At 42.9% G+C, this 18,935-nt stretch overlaps 2 protein-coding genes across 2 annotated transcripts; one reads left to right on the plus strand and one right to left on the minus strand.

Moving 5' to 3' along the window:
• Nucleotides 1–695: 695 nt before the first annotated feature.
• SLC46A1 (solute carrier family 46 member 1) lies at nt 696–4,383 on the minus strand. Its single transcript, XM_035560963.2, has 5 exons — nt 4,074–4,383; nt 3,107–3,959; nt 2,615–2,698; nt 1,517–1,673; nt 696–958 (listed from the first exon to the last, which is right to left on the minus strand). The coding sequence occupies exons 1-5, from the start codon at nt 4,320–4,322 to the stop codon at nt 883–885; spliced, it is 1,419 nt and encodes a 472-aa protein (XP_035416856.1). The 5' UTR covers nt 4,323–4,383; the 3' UTR covers nt 696–882.
• Nucleotides 4,384–6,876: 2,493 nt separating this feature from the next.
• On the plus strand, nt 6,877–18,521 carry SLC13A2 (solute carrier family 13 member 2). The gene is made up of 12 exons (XM_035561207.2): nt 6,877–6,978; nt 10,102–10,230; nt 10,561–10,697; nt 11,800–12,050; nt 13,009–13,189; nt 13,423–13,545; nt 14,444–14,665; nt 14,973–15,070; nt 15,674–15,795; nt 16,464–16,625; nt 17,653–17,790; nt 18,393–18,521. The coding sequence occupies exons 1-12, from the start codon at nt 6,877–6,879 to the stop codon at nt 18,519–18,521; spliced, it is 1,794 nt and encodes a 597-aa protein (XP_035417100.1).
• Nucleotides 18,522–18,935: the final 414 nt, after the last annotated feature.

The raw sequence follows: 18,935 nt of genomic DNA on the forward strand, positions 1-18,935 counted from the left end.
TTCTGGAAGTAACGTGTCTGCAAAGCAATTTCACAGTAAGAACATTATTGCATACATCTGAACACTGTGTGCAATGCAGTGTACACAGAACTGCTGGTTTATGGCAGTTTGAAGAAAATAGGATTGAAACAATACAGCTAATTCTTTGAAAAGAACAATTACCAATACTGTGAACACAGGGGTTTGCTTGCTGGCATCAACATATCCTGAGAAGTGCAGCAGGAGTGATTTACCGACACATAATTGTGTCCCAGAAAAAAACAAAACAAATTTATTTCCAAACACACTAGCCCTCTCCCTTAACAGCTCACCCCAACAGCACTGACCTGCAATATTCAGGAGACTAACATTCACAACACACCGATTTGGAGCACAGACCCTCCTCCCCAGCAGAACACTGCTGGGCTACCTCTGCTTCAGTCCTGCCCAGCAGGCTTTGGTCTGGGCCTCACCCACACCAACAGTTCTTCTGCGGCACGCTGAAGTACTCAGAGAAGAACGTTTGGCAATTAAACCAGAATTCAGTCCTCTCTCACCACTAAAAGCATAGCACATTATCTATCCCCCCACCTCACAAACCAAACCACACCACTAACTGGCCTTGCAAATGGCCAACAACAGCTTTTACTCTGGATTGGCTTTCAAGTCCTTTGGGTTTTCTCTGACAGATGAGTCAACACAACAGCAAAGAGGAATTCACATCTGCAAATCAAGTTCCTCCTAGCAGTCAGAGCCATGATTTCCAACTATGTGGCATTTAAAAATCAGTAAGGACAACCACGGCGTCCTTCTCACACTAATCTGTTCTTCAAGGGAAGAACAAAGAGCAGTCTCCAGAGGGACGCTGCCAAGCCGGCCAATTCCTTGTTGCTAAGTTGCTGCTCAGCCATCTGCAGGGGACAGGGAAGCATCTGAGAAGTGACTGTACTCAGGGTTTGAGTCCCAGATTTCTATCCACCTAAGAAAGAAAGAAAGAAAGAACAGTGAGCGCCTCTGAAGGCACACTGGGACTTTGCTGAATGAAGTCAGTTTTTAAGGTTCAAGGGAACAGAACAAAATGATCCTGCCAGGAGCTGCTGCACTTCTACCACAACTCCCAGCACATTCCCTCTCCCAGGACTAAACCAGGGGATTCATTTTCTGTCATGACAACTTTTGCTTTAATTCATAGAGTAACAACAGGAAAAGAGACTCCTAAGAGAGCTCCATCTCTTCCGTAAGGGAGGACTTGCAAATCCAACTCGAGACTCGGGATTCCATTCTGAGGGTGGAGTAAGACTGAAGCTATTTGAGCCTCGGCAGCCACAGCACTCAGGCTGCAGGTTCATCGCTAGGATTCAGCTGCCAGAAGAAATGGGCCCGCATCTCTGCTTATTGGGGCACTAAACACCCTCCCGTAAGCATAACTGAAAATACACCTTTAAAAATGTGAGCCCCTATCCTAAGTCTAAATTGTGTTTTTTATATTACACTTCACAGGTCCTATGGCAAAGTTTAGAAATTTGAAGTAAATTACCCGACAATAGCTGCTGGAATAAGAAGAATTATAGCCCCAAAGAGAAAGGGGAATCCCCTCATGAAGTGCAAGCTCAAAGGGTAGAGAGAGTTGAACACTCCTGTGGCCACAAGTGAACACAACCCTTCCACACAGGCAACAGACGCGAAGAGAGCACCTGCGAAAGATAAACGAGGTTAATGGTGAGAGGGCCCTGCCTGGAAATCACCAACTGAAAGATCTTTACCACGTCAATTCTTTCAGTGGGATTCTGTGAATCTTTCTAAGGGTTTGCACTTCTGACCAGAAAACTGGTGTCTGTGTTGTCAAGCATGATGAGGCAAGAGCTGGGAGCGGAGACTGGGCATACTGTACTGGCCCAGCAGGCCAAACATGTCACACTCAGCTTCTCTGTAGGAAATACCAACTCACTGACCTCCAGAACTGGCATCACAGGAGCTGACCAGGGACATTATCTATCAGCTGGATTATAAACCTTTTAGAAAGGGCTATCTAAATCTGTTTACTGCCAGGCACATCTTATCACTTGTTAAACATTAAGTACAGAAGAAGACTGTATTTTATAGGCTTAGCATCATAAAGCTGGTATCAGCTGTGTGCCACCTTCATTCTAGTATTAGAAATGGGAATTCAGCAAAGTCACCTTCAGGTCTGTCCCATCTCACACCCCTCCTCCCCTCTCTCTCTGCCTGCACAAGTATTCCTATGCAGTCTGTAACAGCAAGTGTAAGCTCTTCAAATGAATTACTGGAAAAAAAGCAAACACACTCCTCCTAGGGGTTATCCATGATCTTTCGCCATGGTCAATGATATAACCCTCTAACAACACTGCATTTCTTCCCACCGTTACTGATCTACAGAGAAGAGTCATAGCCAGAGAAATCACTAGTTTCCGCATGTTATATAATCTCATTTTAACTCTTGCTCCTCATAGTAGTTTTGGATACAGATGAATGGCCTGGGCCCCAGGGTGAATGCACGGGCACAGGAGTCCAAAGGAGCTAGGGAAGTCCTAATCTCCCAAACCAGTTTGGTTTCAATGTTCCATGACGACAAGTGTTTCAGGACCTAGCTTAAGACTACTAGCTAACTCCTTACCCTGTTCTGTCTCACCAACCAGCTTGGAGAGCTTGGCTCTGATGACTGGAGTAGCTGCCATGGAAAGGAACAGAATTCCATAACCTGTAAAAAAAATACAGCATATTAGGGAAAGCTCAGATAAAGTTGTATTGACTTAAAATAAAATCTCCAAAGTCGGTCCCAGAAACCTGAAGCTCTGGGCGTTTTCTCCCTGTTACCTTCCAGTCCCATACACCCTCCTGCATTTCACAATGCACTTTCATCTGTACCTGCAGTGCAATACAGCTACCTGGAAACCTGTTATTCTAGGGACTATATGGTTGCAGTTTCAATTTCAGTGTTTGGCCAGCTTTGCTGTTACCAAGTCATTGTTTTGTTGGTACATTGGCTGAAATGGAGACAGCAGTTCCTCCAGCATCTTGAACTCCCAGAAACACACCGTCTTCCCGCATCTACTGGTATCTCTAAGAAAGGACCCCGAAATATATGGATTTAAGAATCTGACATCACCTGTAAACATCAGTGGTGTTGTAGTAGCAAGGGAAATCACAACCAGTCCAGAAATATTGGAAATCAATCCTATCTCTGCCACCCAGGTGTCTTCAAGGCACAGCTGCAGCAGCCGCAGCCCTCCCAGGCTGCTCAGGTAAGCCAGGTAACTGGCAGCTGAGCCATACCCGATGAGATCAGAGGCCCAGCAGAGAGGGGAGCCAAGTTCGTACAAAACAAAAAGGTCCTTGGTTCCAAAATGTACAGTGACAAGAAGAAAGAAAGCCAGGGAGTAAAGGGCGAGCTTCCGCCTGGAGCTCAGGTGCTCTGGGGCCGTATACAGCCTGTAGACAGCCTTGTAGTGGCTGAGAGTCAGCAGCTTGGCCGGCTTCTGCTGCTTCACCGACTCCTGAAGACAGAAAGCAGCATAGAGAGCAGCAGCGAGGCTGGTGGCGAGCACGAGCCAAAAGGGGTTGATGTACCCCTGTGCTTTGCGCCACTGGCCGCCGCCGATGCTGGCCAGCATGCCCGCGACGCCGAGGCAAGCCTCGAGGATGGCGACACGAAATGTACGCGCGCGTTTGTCGCTGGTGTCGGCCACGTAGGCGAAGCAGCTGGCCAGGATCAGGTTGTAGTCACCCAGGAGGCCGCTCAGAAGGCGTCCGAGGAGAAAGTAGGCGACGTGCAGCTGCAGGTACATGACAAGGAGGTAGATGGCCGCTTGCACGGCCATGCCCACCGCCGGCAGGACAAGCGCCGGCCGCCGGCCCACGCTGTCGCTCCATGGCCCGAAGAGCGTCACGGAGAAGAGCCCCACGAAGAAGCCCCCGAGGTTGATGTAGAGGTTCCAGCGGGAGACCAATGCTTCCACCTCCTGCAAAAAAAAAAAACAAAACACACGCCTGAGGGCCTGCACCGGCTCTCCCGAAGCCCGGAGCTCCCCAGGGGGAGAACCGGCAGCACCGCCAGCCCTCCCCGGGGCTCCCACCTGCCGCAGCGGGTCGGGGCCGCCGCTGCCGTTCCCGCAGCCCGCGGGGCTGCTGCCGTTGGGGCCGCTGTAGCCGCGCTCGGCGCCCAGGCGGTCCCAGAGGTACTGGGTGGCCAGCGGGCCCTGCAGGCCGAGGGACAGCGTGGCGAGGAAGAGGAGCGGCTCGGCGGACGGGCGGCAGCGGCGGGCGGGCGGCGGCGGCGCCGGCTGTGGGGCGGCCATGACGGGGGGCTGAGGCGGGGCGGCCATGGCGGCGGCGGCGGGCGGAGCAGCGGCACCGTCCGGCCCCGGTCCTGCTCCTGGCCCCGATCCCGGCCCCGTTCCTGGCCCCGGCCCCCGCTCCGGTCCCAGTCCCGGTCCCCGTCCCGGCTCCGCCCCGCGGCCGCCCACAGCCCCGTCGCGGCCGGGGGCCGGCCCCGTGAGGGGCTCGGGGCTCGGTGAGGCCCGGGGGAGCCGCTGGGGCCTCGCACCCCGCCGCCGGTTTTCCTCCGGCTGGCCCACGAGGGGATTCGCCCTCCGTGTGAGGCCCAGCACGGGCTGCGGGGCTTGGGGCTGCATCCCCCCGATCAGGCAGCTCTCCAGCCCGGTTGGGTCACTGAATGATAATTAAAGGCATTTAAACTTAAAGCCCGGTTTTGTTCCTGTCTCCAATCAACCGTTCAAATACAGCAGAGCCTGGGAAATGGCATAGTTAGCAGTGCGTAATCGATCACATTAGCTTGCAGCACGTTAAAAAATACTAATTTTCCTAAAGGACAAAATACCTTAAAAAGTGTAACATACAAGAGGCTTTGGCTGTGCTGTTAGGTTTGTTAGGGGTTTGGTCTGCCTCGAAGAGCAGATCTGTAAGCAAAGGCCAAGTTGTTCTTTAAATCCCAAGACAACAATTCAGAGTGTTGGATTAACCAGTTTACACAAACTGGAGTGGTTCCAAATTAATGTAAACTGGCATCACTCCTTCCGCACCACTGAGGGTATGTTAATGGCTACGGGTGAAGTTCCAAGAACTTCCCCTGAAGCCAAACCATTCATTTTGCAGTAACAGACTTCGTGAGCGCAGTATAGCATCTTTGAAAGTAACAGGACATAACTGGCAGCGAAAACAAAAGGCACAATTTGTTAGCTGAGGTCCTTTTGAGGTCCTTTTGCATAGCTACATCCCTCTCATAGACAGCACTGCAGCTGGAGGCCAGCCTTCATGCTACAGAGATGTGAAAATGAGAGGTTTCATTTCAGACGTTGATTGCAACCTTAGGACATCACAGAAAGTAGAAAAAAATGACTTTGCCGTTGGTTGATTTTGTCACTGCACCTTTTCAAACACTAATTCAACATTAAGTGGATGCAAAAATGTGGGCAATATAATTCATTTGAAAGATTTTTCTCATTCTTTTTGTACCGAGGGTGAAATGCTAAAGCTCAGGATCAGCAGTTATTTAACATGATGCTGTTTCTTGCGAGCAATGTGCCTGAATCAAGCTGTCAAGAAAGCTGTGAGTTTGCAGCTCTGGCAACTGAAACCCCACTTGTTTTTCAATCATAAGCACATTAATGAAAAGAAACTAACCCCAGCAGAAAAGGGATGAGAGAGAGAGAGGAATAGCAGAAGCTCTTTGTGGAGCTGACCTAATGTCAGCTAATAGCTTCTCCCCTCTCTCTGCTTGACTAAGCTATAAACAGAGCTGTTTATCATCATTATCTGAAGCATGCACTTGCATGATCTACCAAATAAAGACATCAGTGTCCCTAACAGGATGCTCCCTTTGGAATTAAAAACTTCAACTCAGTTCCTGTGTATTTACAAAATCAAATAACCCGCTGCTTGTATCTTGGAAGTTTCTTGCAACAGGTGTAAAAATTGCCAGTAATTTCCCAGGAACCTGTTTAAAAATAAAATTAAAAAAAATTACCCTGCAAGCTACTAAAGCTGCGCCTAAAAACATGCCAGATAAGAGATAAGAAAGGTGAAAAAATATAGCCTGATGTTTGCAAATTTTTGCATTGTAGCCAAACCTTTCCCAATCCATTCAGATACACCAGGCTATGCCAGAAGACGTTATTAGTTTCCCTCTTGGCCCTAAGCATTTCATATAACTTGCCGGGCTATCATGTAGCAGGAACTGAGTTCTGACCCGACCTTAGCATTTCCTCTGTTACTCTTTAAACAGAGTACAAGAAAACTGTCATGAGGCTGGTCCTCAGCCTGTACAGCCACAGGAACCCCTGCTCATACCTGGTAAGGGCTGCAAGTCCCTTTCTGCAAGGGGACTTGATGTGGCATCTGGTGACAGGAGCTCTGCTCTAGTGGATTTTGCTGCCCAAAGAATTTCTCAGTGGATACAGTGAAGTTTACATGGCATTTTGTCTAGCTGTTTCTAATCTCCATATCTGAGGGTTACATACACAGTGCTTTTCAATATTCTACAATATTTTAAAAATATTTTTAACCTGTTGTAGAGGGAATGGTTTATCATTTTATGGAGGGTATCTATTCCAAGAAGACATTATGGAAGACCAAAACTTTAATATTCTTTAATATTTATGCTTTTAAAAAACAACTTGGCCCACAAGGAGTTAATTCTCTCCTGGATTTACCGGTTATCAGAAAGGTTGTCTTAAGAAAGTTCCCGATCCGACACTCTTTTGCTCTCCCCTCCCTTCTTTGTTCTCTTCCTTCTTTCTCTGATTACAGTTCCAAAAACAACACCCAGCTGCCAGAGGTCAATGTTTAATATTCTCCAGGGCTTATATAGTCCCCAGGAGCAGAGCTCAGGCCTTTCAGCACTGGGCCAGCTCCAGCACCATGGCTGGCTTCTGGCAGATGACCCTAGCCTGCTGGAAATACCTGATCATAGTGCTAGTGCCCCTTTTGTTTCTGCCTCTGCCTCTGGCTATTGATACCAAGGTAAGAACCTTTTAAATTGAATTTGAGAGTCAAATCTCTCCTTAGAGCTGTTCCTTTTAAGTGACAGAGCTGAAGTGAACATGCAGATTCTTTCTCAGAGGCATTTCCTTCATTTATAGCATGAAGAGCTTCTTGCTCTGAGCAGACACCACAGACTGCTGACAGTGGGGGATATAAAAGCAATAGGACCTTGATGGATGAGCAGACGCATCTGTGACTGGATATTCTAGAAGCATGCACAGTGACATGACCTTTTAACTTTTGCTTCCCACCTGACTTATCAAAGCACTTTCTATGCTGAAGCTCATACCCGTGAATCTAATTTACCTCCTAAAGCTCAATTCTAATCCCACTTCTGATTTTCTAAAACTATCCAGTCCACATCCTCTTTTAATGTTTTTTTTTTTCTCATCATTGTTTCCAGATAGAAGAGACATTTTCTTAGTCAAATGGACAAGGCAATCTGATACATAAGGAAATAATAAAATGTATTTCACTTTTTTTTAAAAGCATTATTTCTGTAATAATCTTTCCACGCAATGATTTAAAATATAAAATGTCAAGTTTTGGAAGACCAATCACTTAAGATTCCTTCAGAAGAAGTTAACTGTAAAAACCTGTAGTAGTAGGGCAGGTATTTCTGAACCATTGATCATTTAAATACAACACTGAGAGCAGGCAGAGTGCCAGCATCCAGATTATTCTTCACTCTGGCTTTTTTCTTCCACTCCCACTCGCTTCATGCAGACAGATCTAATCTCTGCTCTTCAGGTCTCTTATTCCAGCCCCAGTATCATTAAACAGCTAGTCCCGATCGTCTCTCCTGTCACATCTTTGGATGTCAAGTCCTACCTCTTTCCTCTGATCTCTGCCTGCCCGCCTGTCTCCTGATCCCTCCTCACTCCCAGTTTCTGGTCTCCTTCCCCAAGCTTCATCCTTCACTCCATCTGCTCTTACCTGTCTTTTTGTGCAGCTTGTCCCAAAGCTCCTTCTTCCTCGCAGCTCTTTTTCTCGGTGTTTTCAGAGACTTTCTGGAGCTACGGTCAGAGGATTGCAAGCCAGAACAACAGAGTGGCACTAGCACGAGGTGAAATGTGGTAACTGATCAGGCATGTCCTCCTATTCCCCTGCTATGCAAATAAAACAGCTTAAACTCTCACTTAAAAGCTTACTAAGAAGAAAAACAAACAAAAAGTCTTTTTTTTTTTCTACTTAACTTTGCATAGGCAGAAGTGTTACTGAAGTTAAAAGAGATGTGGCTCATATATCTTCTAAAGAAGCCGGAAATAGAGTTGTTTTTCCTGAGGCCACCAGTTCATACTTATTTGCTAGAGTCATTGTTATCATACACTAAATCATTGGTATTGTCAATCAGTGGAATGACTTGTCAGTCATGGTTCAGTTCCTATTTGAAAATGGCTCTGGTTTCTGTGTAGGCAGCTACAACACAAAGGTTTAGATGGTCTGGACACACTTTTCCCCTTGTAAACTGTAAGAAGTTTTCTGGTGTTAGAACTGTGCGTTGTGGTATTGCTGTGGCAGAAAAGCTGGTACTTCAGCGTGCAGAACCATGAATAGATCATTTATTTGATGGAATTTTATATTTTTCTATTCTGTTGAGCTATTAACCTGTACTATAGTGACACAGCGCTGGACACTAAACTATTATCAATGACGGGACAACGCTAAAGATTCAATCTAAAGACAGAGGAATGAGAAAGCAGTTTTCCTTATAGGACCACTGGCTTTGTGAACAGCCTTATCCCAGCTTTTACTGCAAGCCTTTCAAAGCAGGCTGGAAAACAGCACTGTGAACATGATACATGTTCCAAGGCCCTGCTGGAATCTCTCAAAAGGCTCCCATTGGTGTCTCTTACTAACAAAAAATAGAAAGAAAAAAAAGGATCATTGAAATGGGAAGGTTCTTACTACCATGCTGCTCTGTTAATTTGCTACCTAAATACCTAATCTTCTTTCCTCCAGACTGCTCAGCTCGCCTGTTCATCCTTTTCCTTCACCAGCTCTTTAGCTTCCACGCCACATTCAGAAGTTCTGAGCATGTCCTAAAGCATCACCAGTTTGATCCTCCCTGCCAGCTCCTTGGTTTGATCCTCTGTCATCTAGCCATTGCATTTTCTATCTGTTTTTCTTTATTGCTTTCTCAATAAGCATCAGTACACTTTCGCTTGTTCCGTCCAGCGTACTTTAAGTGGATATTCTTGATCCAAGACCATGCAACCACTTTTTTCTTCCAAATCTTATGCTCTGGCCAGTGCTGGCACCCACTATCTTGCTAATACCAAAACTAGGAAAACACTTTATCCTGCAGTGTTAGTTTTCCTTACCTTTTTTCAACTGTCATGCTATATGCTATTTTATGATATGTTATTTTGAATCCTTCTAGTGTCTGAGACTGAGTTAAATATTTTTATATAAAATTTGGAGTGGTTATCCAAAGCAAAACTAAGTCAGTGTTTTCTCAGGAAAAAAAAAAAAAAAGGTACCATGAAATAGGGCATCGTACTTTCTCCAGAGGAATAACTCATATTCAACGGAAGATCAAACTGATCTGTGAACAGTTCATCAGTGAGCATTTCAGAGTCTGTACTAAGCTAAAAAGCCAATAAAAAATAGATAAAAATATTTACAGTACAAGGAATCCATGCTGCTGAAGGTTACTGGGGTTCATCTGGACACGTCCTGAGACGCACAGAGAAAAAATGTAGAGAAACCTTGACTGGATCAATGGTTATTTCTGCAACTCAAAGACTGGAATAAATAAGAAGAAAATACTAGCACCAGCAAAATCAAGAAATCTGTGCAGCGACTGCCAATCCCTTATCAGAAAGGGTTCAAAGTCATCAATTTTTTTCTTTTCCTAAGTTTCTTCTTTCCCCACTGAAGGCCCCAGTCTTTTCCTCGCAGTTCTGACAAGGCTGTTGAATAGTTTGTCATTTGATTAGGATCTGCATAGGTAGGGGGACAGATGGGAGAGAAAGAAAGAAAATAACCTTTTCCCAAATCCCTTTATCAGGCGATGAATATAATTACGGGCTGTTGCTTTCTCAAAGGCTAAGCAAGACGTACAGTCTGTTCTGATTGCGTGTACTCTCCTTCTATCAGGAGGCCCGATGTGGTTACGTTATCATCGTGATGGCACTGCTTTGGTGCACAGAAGCCTTGCCGTTGGCTGTCACAGCGCTCTTTCCCGTCCTGCTCTTCCCACTCATGAATATCATGGATTCAACAGCAGTAAGAGATACGGGTCTTGTTTGTTCATGTGTTTATCGGCCATGTCTTATTTTGGGGTGATTTCCAGAGTGTGGGGCAAAGGGGAGAAAACTGCACCAAGGTTACACAGGCAATCAATCACCTGCGCCCTTTGTGGAACAGAGCTTGCCTTGTGCCTACCATGAACTCTGGGTGGAGCTGCTAATCTGAAATCAAAGCAAATTCATTGATCAGACACAATCCGTAATTAGTGTTTTAATGTCTGTAGGACAAGGTTCTCCCTCAGAAATCACCGTCTCTCTAAACATTGGCTTCTTATCACTTTTTTCTCTCCCTTGCTCCATGTTGCAGGTCTGCAGGGAGTATTTGAAGGACACCAATATGCTTTTTATTGGGGGACTGCTGATGGCCATAGCTATTGAGAAGTGGCGCCTACACAAGCGCATTGCTCTGCGGGTCTTACTAATCACTGGTGTCAAACCAGCCCTGTGAGTAACAGTCCTGAAAACGATGTGAGATAAAGGACTTTGTGGCTTTAGTTCCTGTCAGAGTTTTGCCTGAAGTCTCCTATGTGAAGCTGCAAATCATGTCCTAAAAATGCTTTTCTACAGTCCAAGAGAGTTGGATTGTGCCTGAGAAAACCCTGCAAATGGGGATCCTTCGATGTGTTACAGACCTGTGCCTCTGTTTTGAATTCCAAATGGCATTAGGTGGGGAAATAGCAATTCTGAAAAGTCAGGGGTGCTACTGGGCTTGGACAGAAGCACAGCCGTAGACAAGCAGGAGAAGCTATAGCTGAAACGTAGAAAACATGTACTCTCTAAATGCTGTACTGATTGCAAAGAGGAGAGAAAATACGAGGATGCTTGTTTCTGAAACAACAAATGTTTGCCAGACTAGAGCTTTAAGCTATGCAGAGGCTACATTGCCTTATTTAATTTGTCCCAGACTATAAGAAGAGGAAATAAGGAAGGAAATTATAAGCAATAGAACAAAAATGCAGACAAGATAAAGCCTTTTTCATCTAATATATAATCTACATCTCATCTAAAGAATAATTTTGAGACAAATAACAGAGTAATACTGAAACAAGGATTAGAATTTTACATGAGTAAGAAGAGACTCTTAAATGATAGAGGTAGGATAAGTCTATCCCCCTAAAGAGAGGTCATTTTCCGTATGATTTAAACTGATTGTCACTTGGGATCAAACTTGGTTTGCAATTCCTCTTCAAAATGTATTATAATAGATTAATATGTGTTATTGAGATGGTATATCTTCCTCTGAAGCATGCAAACTAAGCAGGATACTGGCCAGATAAACTGATGTCAGCTCCTGCTTTCCTAGTTATACAAATACAAAAGTACATTTGGTGAAAATGCAAACAAATAAATAATTAAATAAATGAAGAAAAAAAAAAGGTTAAATCTTCACTGTACCATTCACAAAGCAGACTAAGCTAAGAGAAGGTGCTAGATGTGAATTGCTAAGCATTTTCCAAACCTAGCACTAGTAACCAGTGCTTTGCAACAGAAAAGGGCACTGAAACCCTGAGTTTTGAATTGGCTTTTTCAAACCTTTTCATTTCAGACTTCTCATGGGTTTCATGGTTGTGACTGCCTTCCTGTCAATGTGGATCAGCAACACAGCCACCACTGCCATGATGGTGCCGATAGCACAGGCAGTGTTGGATCAGTTGCATAAGTCAGAAATGGAGTCTAAAACAGCTGGCCAAGAGTCTGAGAACATCAATAAAGCCTTTGAACTGCAAGAAGAGCCAACTAAACCAAATAAAGAAGAGCCAACTAAACCAAATAACTCCACAGAAACAGAGCAAAAAGGTGAATGGGTTATGGGCATTTTTCTCTTCAGGGTAATGGAGGATGGCCTCCATTATGCCTTCTTCACTGGCATAACAGCTGCTCCTAAATTCTAAAAGAACGTACCTAAAGCATCCTAACCGTATCATACAGCATTTGTGAGGCTCTTCCACAAATCAGACAAAAAAACAGTAAGATCTACTGGCTTGATTGAAGTTGGAAATAAATTACAAACATAAAGAAATGATAACTAATCAATAAAATGACAAATAAATTCTCCATTAGCTGATGATTTTACATTAGGTTCGATATTTTCCTGTATATTTATGTTAGTTCAATTATAATCTACTGTGTAATTTATCAAATAATAGGAAAATCCTGAGGGAAAACTGGCCCATTTCATGCCTGAAGGTTAGAGATTAAAATGATCTTTCTAATTCAAAGATATATAATCACGCAACAATATCTCTTTAGCAGCTCTCTCACCCTCTTCCCATCTTTGAGTTAACTCTAGTGATTCTGCACGTAAACCTCAGTGCCTGTAGTCAGGTGCTGGTACAGAACAAGTTACCTTCAGTCCACCTCTCATGGCTCTGTTGTACCTCCTTGAACTCTTTTCTCTCCCCACTGTGTGCAGTTCAAAGTTCTCAGTTCACTGAGAAATGTCGGCAGCATATTCAGACTTCATCACCGAAAAACTGCTATTGTCACTGACAATCAGTGAAAATGGACAGCACGTCAAAGAGTTAACGATCCCATCCTCCTAATATGAGGCTGGCATCATTAGCTCTTTGATATAAGATATCAAAGTTTTTGATATACCTCCTAATATATGGCTTTGATATACCTCCTAATATATGGCTCCTTCACCTTTGAGTCCATTGTGTCTCAGCTTTCAAGTGCTGAATTTCACAGGCACGAGATACTGTCCTATCCAACCTAGCTTCTGTAACTCTTTTGTTCCTGTTTTGGGACCTAGGCGATAGCAACATTCTGACGATTGAGGAAGACACACAGAGAAATGAAAATCTTCAAGACGAGAAGCACAAGAAACTCTCCAAGGGATTGTCTCTCTCTATTTGTTACTCAGCCAGCATTGGAGGGATTGCAACTCTGACTGGGACAACACCAAATCTGGTACTGAAAGGACAAGTTGATGAGTAAGTCTGGTTGAATTTGGGACTACATACCCACTAAGCTGCATCTTTCTGCCACAGCTGACTTCCAGCCAATACTGAGAAGGGAGATATCAGTTTGGTAACTTTAGGGTAGTTAGTTTATTTTCCTTAGGGAGCCTCAAAGTACCTTTTTTTTTTTTTTTTCCCTGAATTGTTAATTAAATGCATAAGAGACTCCAGGGTTTTGGATGCTGACAGCCTTCTACATTTTGCAGGCTCTTTCCTGGCAACGGTAACATCATCAACTTTGCCTCTTGGTTCTCTTTTGCTTTTCCCACCTCAGTCGTGTTGCTGGTTTTGGCCTGGATTTGGCTGCAGATATTGTACTTGGGCTTTAAGTAAGTACACTTTACATACTGTAGCCTAGCTGACAGGTCTATTATTAAGTACTCATTACACATTGTACCACAAGTGATTCTTTTAATGATGAGCCTATGTTTGAAATTTAGCAGTCACAGCCAACAGAGACTACCACAACAGCTTACTAAGTGTCTGTTAAAATACTGCAACTTTTTCTCCAAAGAACCTGATCAAATCCCTGTTAAATATACACTGTAGATGGAAAAAGAGAGCTATAACTGCATACAACCTGTTCTGCAGCATTGCTTTTGTGCCCTAAAAGAATGCTATGCTTCAAACCAGGTAATTGATTTCTGCATACAGCTGGTATTTACCTTTGTGACAAGAGCTGCTGCAGACCCAGAGGATTAATATTGTGTCAGTTCCCAATGCTAATCACCCCCTGCAACCAGTTTGCATTACCTACCTGTTTTATACTTAGACTTTCACTTTTTTGTTATCCTCAACCTCTTTCCTTTTATTTGGAAAGAGCTTTGTTAACACCTGAAATGGTATTTTTTTCTTCAAATTCTTATTTTTAAATTCTCCTTTCCTGTGATTTTAAAAAAGCTTGGCAACTGTTTACATCCTGATGATCATATAACGTCAATTGTACTAATATTGTTGTTATTTCCCTGTGTGTCCAGATAGCCCCACATTTTGTATTTACATCATGAGCTTTTAGGGGAAAGAAGGCTCTTTTTGAATCACGGCAGCACACAATACAATGCAGTTGCTATATACACCTATGGGTGCTGATGTTGCGATAATTTATATATACATAAATACATATATAAATACATATATAATACAATGTGGTTGAATTATAAAATTTTGATTCTTGACTCTTAAGATAGCTAGCAAATTTCTGTAATATTTCCTATCCACTTTTTCTAGTTTTCAGAAGAATTTTGGTTGTGATAGAAGTCCTTCTGCAAAGGCTAAGGAGCAACAAGCCTATGCGATTATCAAGGAGGAGAACAAGAAACTGGGCTCAATGAAGTTTGCAGAGATAGCAGTTTTGGTCCTCTTCATACTGCTGGTACTGCTCTGGTTTACCAGAGACCCTGGGTTCATACCAGGTTGGGCAACTGTTCTCTTCAACAAAAATAACACAAGGTATCACCACTTTTCCTCCTCACTTTGAACACAAATAAATTGGGCAACAATAGAATTATAAAGCATAGACTAATTTCTCACTTCCCAAATGATATTTCATGCAGATTCCCTGCTGGGGTTATCCCTGCCTAATTCATGAATTAATCTTATGCTAGCATCACAACAAGTTTAGAAGTAAACTATTCACTTGTTGCGTTATCCAATTTGTTCAGTTCCTCATGCACCTAAAAAAAACAGTAGTTTTCTCACTGAAAAATAATTAAAAAATAAATTAAAAAAATAAAAATTTCTCACATTTCTATTCTAGCTTTGTCACTGATGCTACAGTTGCCATCTTCATTTCAGTTTTGTTGTTCATCATCCCTTCTGAAATTGCTACCAGCACTAAAGACAAACAACAAGCAGGTAAGCTCACTAAAGGCATCAAAAATCAACTCTCAAAATAGGTAGACCAGAAGTTTTACATTTTACATTCACAAAGGAAATCTCAAGCTGCTCTTGCTCCATAGGTACTGTTACATGCTTTAGCCTACTCAAGGCTTTTATTGCATAAAAGTTCTCTATTTCTTATAATTTAAATTCCATAAAAGTTCTCTATTTGTTATAATTTAACTAAGTACAAAACGTAACCCAGCAGTGTTCCAGACACCAGTATGCACGTATCTAAAAGCTTCTGAAACTGAAGGCTTCCGCAGAGAATACGTGACTTAACAGAAACACATTTTTGTGGATATGTTGCCATACCTCTAACCCACTCTTACCTTTCATCTACTTTGCTATGCTTCTTGGAGCAACTACAGATTATTCATTAGTATTTTTGCAAGTCAGTTTTTAAAATCCTTGTTGATGAGACTCCCATCATTTGCTTTAGGAGATAATTCCAGAGTCTAGTTTATCTTGCTGACAGAAAAGTTTCCTCATGTTCAGACTAAACTCACCTCTCGCTCTGACAAGTACTCCTTTCTTTGGAGATTATTATATGGTTTACAAAATCTTTCTGGATTTTAGGCAGCAAGCCAAAGGTCCTACCACCCCCAGCTCTCTTGGACTGGGCATCAGTTCACCAGAAAATGCCATGGAACATTGTATTTCTGCTGGGAGGTGGTTTTGCCTTAGCCAAAGGCAGTGAGGTAACATTCCTCTGCTTACCTGGTGTTTGTCTTAATGGGTATTTTCTGTCTTACCTTTCACATATGCTCTCCTGGAACACAAGAGGGCATGCTGGTAGCACCAATGTGCATTTCCTCCGCTAGTGGCAGTAAGAGACTTCACCATCCTCAGGAGACTGAGTCCTGTGATTAGAACAGATCTGTTTTGTTACCCGTGCAACCAGCACGGTATGGCAAATTAGCACAATTAACTGTCTTTCTAGAAAAGTGGATGATTAAGAAAATACCCCAATACACCAAAGACTATTAAACAAAACTTAATTGATGTGGCAGGCATGAGCAGCTAAGGTGCCCAGGATGGGTCTCCAAATTATTTCAAACATCCAGATATGAAATAGGGAGGACATGAAGAATATTGTTTATGTACAATTAACATCCTGAATAGAGAAATAATTATTTGCTATCATTAATGCGTTGTAAAGACAGTATCTTCTTCTTTTAAATGCTTTAGAAGGGAAAGCATGTTTATTTTTAGCAAGGCCTCTACATGTTTTTCTACAGAAAGCAGTTTACATGAGAACTTCCATAAGAAGGGAGGGTAGAATTGGTAAGAGAAATGCAATTGGCCTGCGATGTGAGTATTTCTTCTCCAGCCTACTATCTTGACAGGCATCTTTCCTCTCTTACAGGAATCTGGTCTGTCTGCATGGTTAGGCACAAAATTGACTCCTCTGCAGGAAATCCCTCATCCAGCTATTGCTCTCCTGTTGTGCCTCCTTATTGCTACTTTCACTGAGTGCACCAGCAATGTGGCCACTACTACTCTCTTTCTCCCTATTCTGGCTTCAATGGTAAGTTCCAGTGTTTCAAAATGCTCTTATAAGAACAGCTTTCATCCCTGCTCCGAGCAGATGTATGCTCAATGATTAAAAAATAAAATAAAATAACTGGCTGACACAGCCAAGCACTGGTCATGTATCTAATCAGGAGACTAGACTTAAAATATACATATATGTATATATGTGCATGCATATATATATATGTACTCACACACACTATGTGCTTCATTCAACCTTTCTAAAACCATTGCTGGGGAAAAGCAAAGGGATTAAATTCATTGGCATATTAGACTTTGCCTCCTGGCCTAAACAACTTCATGAGGTCACTGCCAGCTGTACTTGTTTTTTTCCTATTTATTCTGCATAGAGACAGTGGCAGCAGCATTTGTTTCCCTGCAACATTCCATTACTGTATTTCACTCCGACCACTAACTTTCCACAAGTCTCTGAAGGCGATAGCATTACTCAGGCTCTATGACCTAATTCAGACTTTTGCATTTCCACAGGAGACTCCTGTTTTGGGGTAGACATAGTTCTGCAGCGTGAAAAGGTGGTTCCAGAGAGAAATCGGAATAAGCTCCACCAAAATCTTTTTGCATAGGCCACAGACTCCAGTTAATCCCTAAAATGACACACTCATCTTCAGAGTTTGGGCTACCCATTTTCCACTGATAACTTAATTTCTTTCTTAATCAGTTTGAAGTCACTTTATACTCTTGCCTGGTCTTAGAGTTGAATACAAACATCATTATTAATTTATACCGCAGCAGGGATTAAGATTCCACAATCACAAACACAAAGCACTGGCCACAAAAGCAATTCTTGTTTTTGCTGCACAAAGACACGGAGAAAAGTTTCTAAAGCAGAACCAAAATATGAGTTCCTACAGCATTTGTGAAAACAAAAAAAACAAAAAAAAAAAAAAAAAAAAAGATTTCTGACATGGACAAATGCAATCAGTATTCTGACAAAAGATTTCTATGCATTTTTGTATATCAAAAAAAAACAACCATCATCCATGCTCTCCTTTCTTGCATAGGCTCAAAAGATCTGCCTCAATCCACTCTATGTCATGCTGCCCTGTACAATTTCTGCATCACTGGCGTTCATGCTCCCAGTGGCCACTCCCCCTAACGCCATCGTCTTCTCATATGGACATCTCAAGGTTATAGATATGGTGAGCAAAAGCACATTCTTTTCATAACTTTCATCACTAGTTTTGATCTTTCCTTTTCTGAATATTGGTTCTTCTTGAAAAAGTCTTGGAAAACTCACTGTACTCTACTGAAGTCAAATGGAAAGAAGAACATACATATATGAATTATTAAAGAGTCGCTCTTACTAAACTATATTTAGCGCCTTACAAAGATGCTACTGAGTTTTTAAAAAACAACCAAGGTCTCTGGAAGATATTCCAACAGGAGCTTGCTATCAGTCAGAAATGGCAACATGTAACTGTTTCAAAAGCCCAAATGCAGATCATAGGGATGACAAAGAGACCAGTACAATCCTTCTTCAGGGACAAGGGCAAAGCCTAGCACATCTCACTAGGCTGCCCTGATGCCCATTCTCAACACAGACAAGGATGTCATGTCTCTTGACAACTTTTCCAATTCATAACCGATTCAAGAAGAAATCCAAGGTAGCATTAGATACCAATACCAGGTCAGATGAGAAAGTCCTGCACGCCAGAAAAAACGACCATACAAACATTCCTAATCAGCATGGAAGGAAAAAATATGCAATTCAACAAATAACCCCTCTCCTTTATCGTTATAGGCCAAAGCTGGATTTGTACTCAACCTCCTGGGAGTCCTGACAATAACTCTAGCCATCAACACCTGGTCTTCATCCTTGTTCAAACTGCACACCTTCCCATCCTGGGCAAACGGGACAGGCTCATGCTAGTAATACAGAGAGACAATGGAAACAACTACTGTATCTGTTAGGGCTGCAGTGTGAGCAAGACACAAGTTTTGCTGAGGCAGCGGTTTAGAGACGGGCCTATTCTGTGGAAAAGGACATGCTACCTACAAACAAAATCATTCAGTTGATAGCAGCAATAGAATTGCCTAACAGTGCTGTTCTAGTTGCCAATTTTGTTACCCCAGCAGTAAGACAAGCCGGTAACCTCTGGCTTTTCAACAGTTCCAGGTATCTTTAGATTTTCTGTTTGCACATGGGTAAATTTTCCCCAACTACATCGTTTCTCATGCTCTGTGTGTAATGTCCGAAATCTGCAGTGAGTGAGAAAGAAGAGAGGTGTGTATGTAGAAGGAAGAAGGGAGACTGTGTGTACCTGATTTCATGCCTGTATCTGTG

The sequence above is a fragment of the Cygnus atratus genome, chromosome 20 (assembly GCF_013377495.2).
Source record: "Cygnus atratus isolate AKBS03 ecotype Queensland, Australia chromosome 20, CAtr_DNAZoo_HiC_assembly, whole genome shotgun sequence".
Lineage (NCBI taxonomy): Eukaryota > Metazoa > Chordata > Aves > Anseriformes > Anatidae > Cygnus > Cygnus atratus.

What these genes read in the sequence shown, in the direction of transcription:
- SLC46A1 (XM_035560963.2), bottom strand. Translation starts at nt 4,322, where the DNA reads ATGGCCGCCCCGCCTCAGCCCCCCGTCATGGCCGCCCCACAGCCGGCG. An exon ending in AACACCACTGATGTTTACAG is followed by an intron (nt 2,699 to 3,106) that starts GTGATGTCAGAT and finishes TTTTTTTTACAG; the next exon opens with GTTATGGAATTCTGTTCCTT. An exon ending in ATTCCAGCAGCTATTGTCGG is followed by an intron (nt 959 to 1,516) that starts GTAATTTACTTC and finishes TTTCTTTCTTAG; the next exon opens with GTGGATAGAAATCTGGGACT.
- SLC13A2 (XM_035561207.2), top strand. Translation starts at nt 6,877, where the DNA reads ATGGCTGGCTTCTGGCAGATGACCCTAGCCTGCTGGAAATACCTGATC. An exon ending in ATATCATGGATTCAACAGCA is followed by an intron (nt 10,231 to 10,560) that starts GTAAGAGATACG and finishes TCCATGTTGCAG; the next exon opens with GTCTGCAGGGAGTATTTGAA. An exon ending in CTGAAAGGACAAGTTGATGA is followed by an intron (nt 13,190 to 13,422) that starts GTAAGTCTGGTT and finishes TACATTTTGCAG; the next exon opens with GCTCTTTCCTGGCAACGGTA.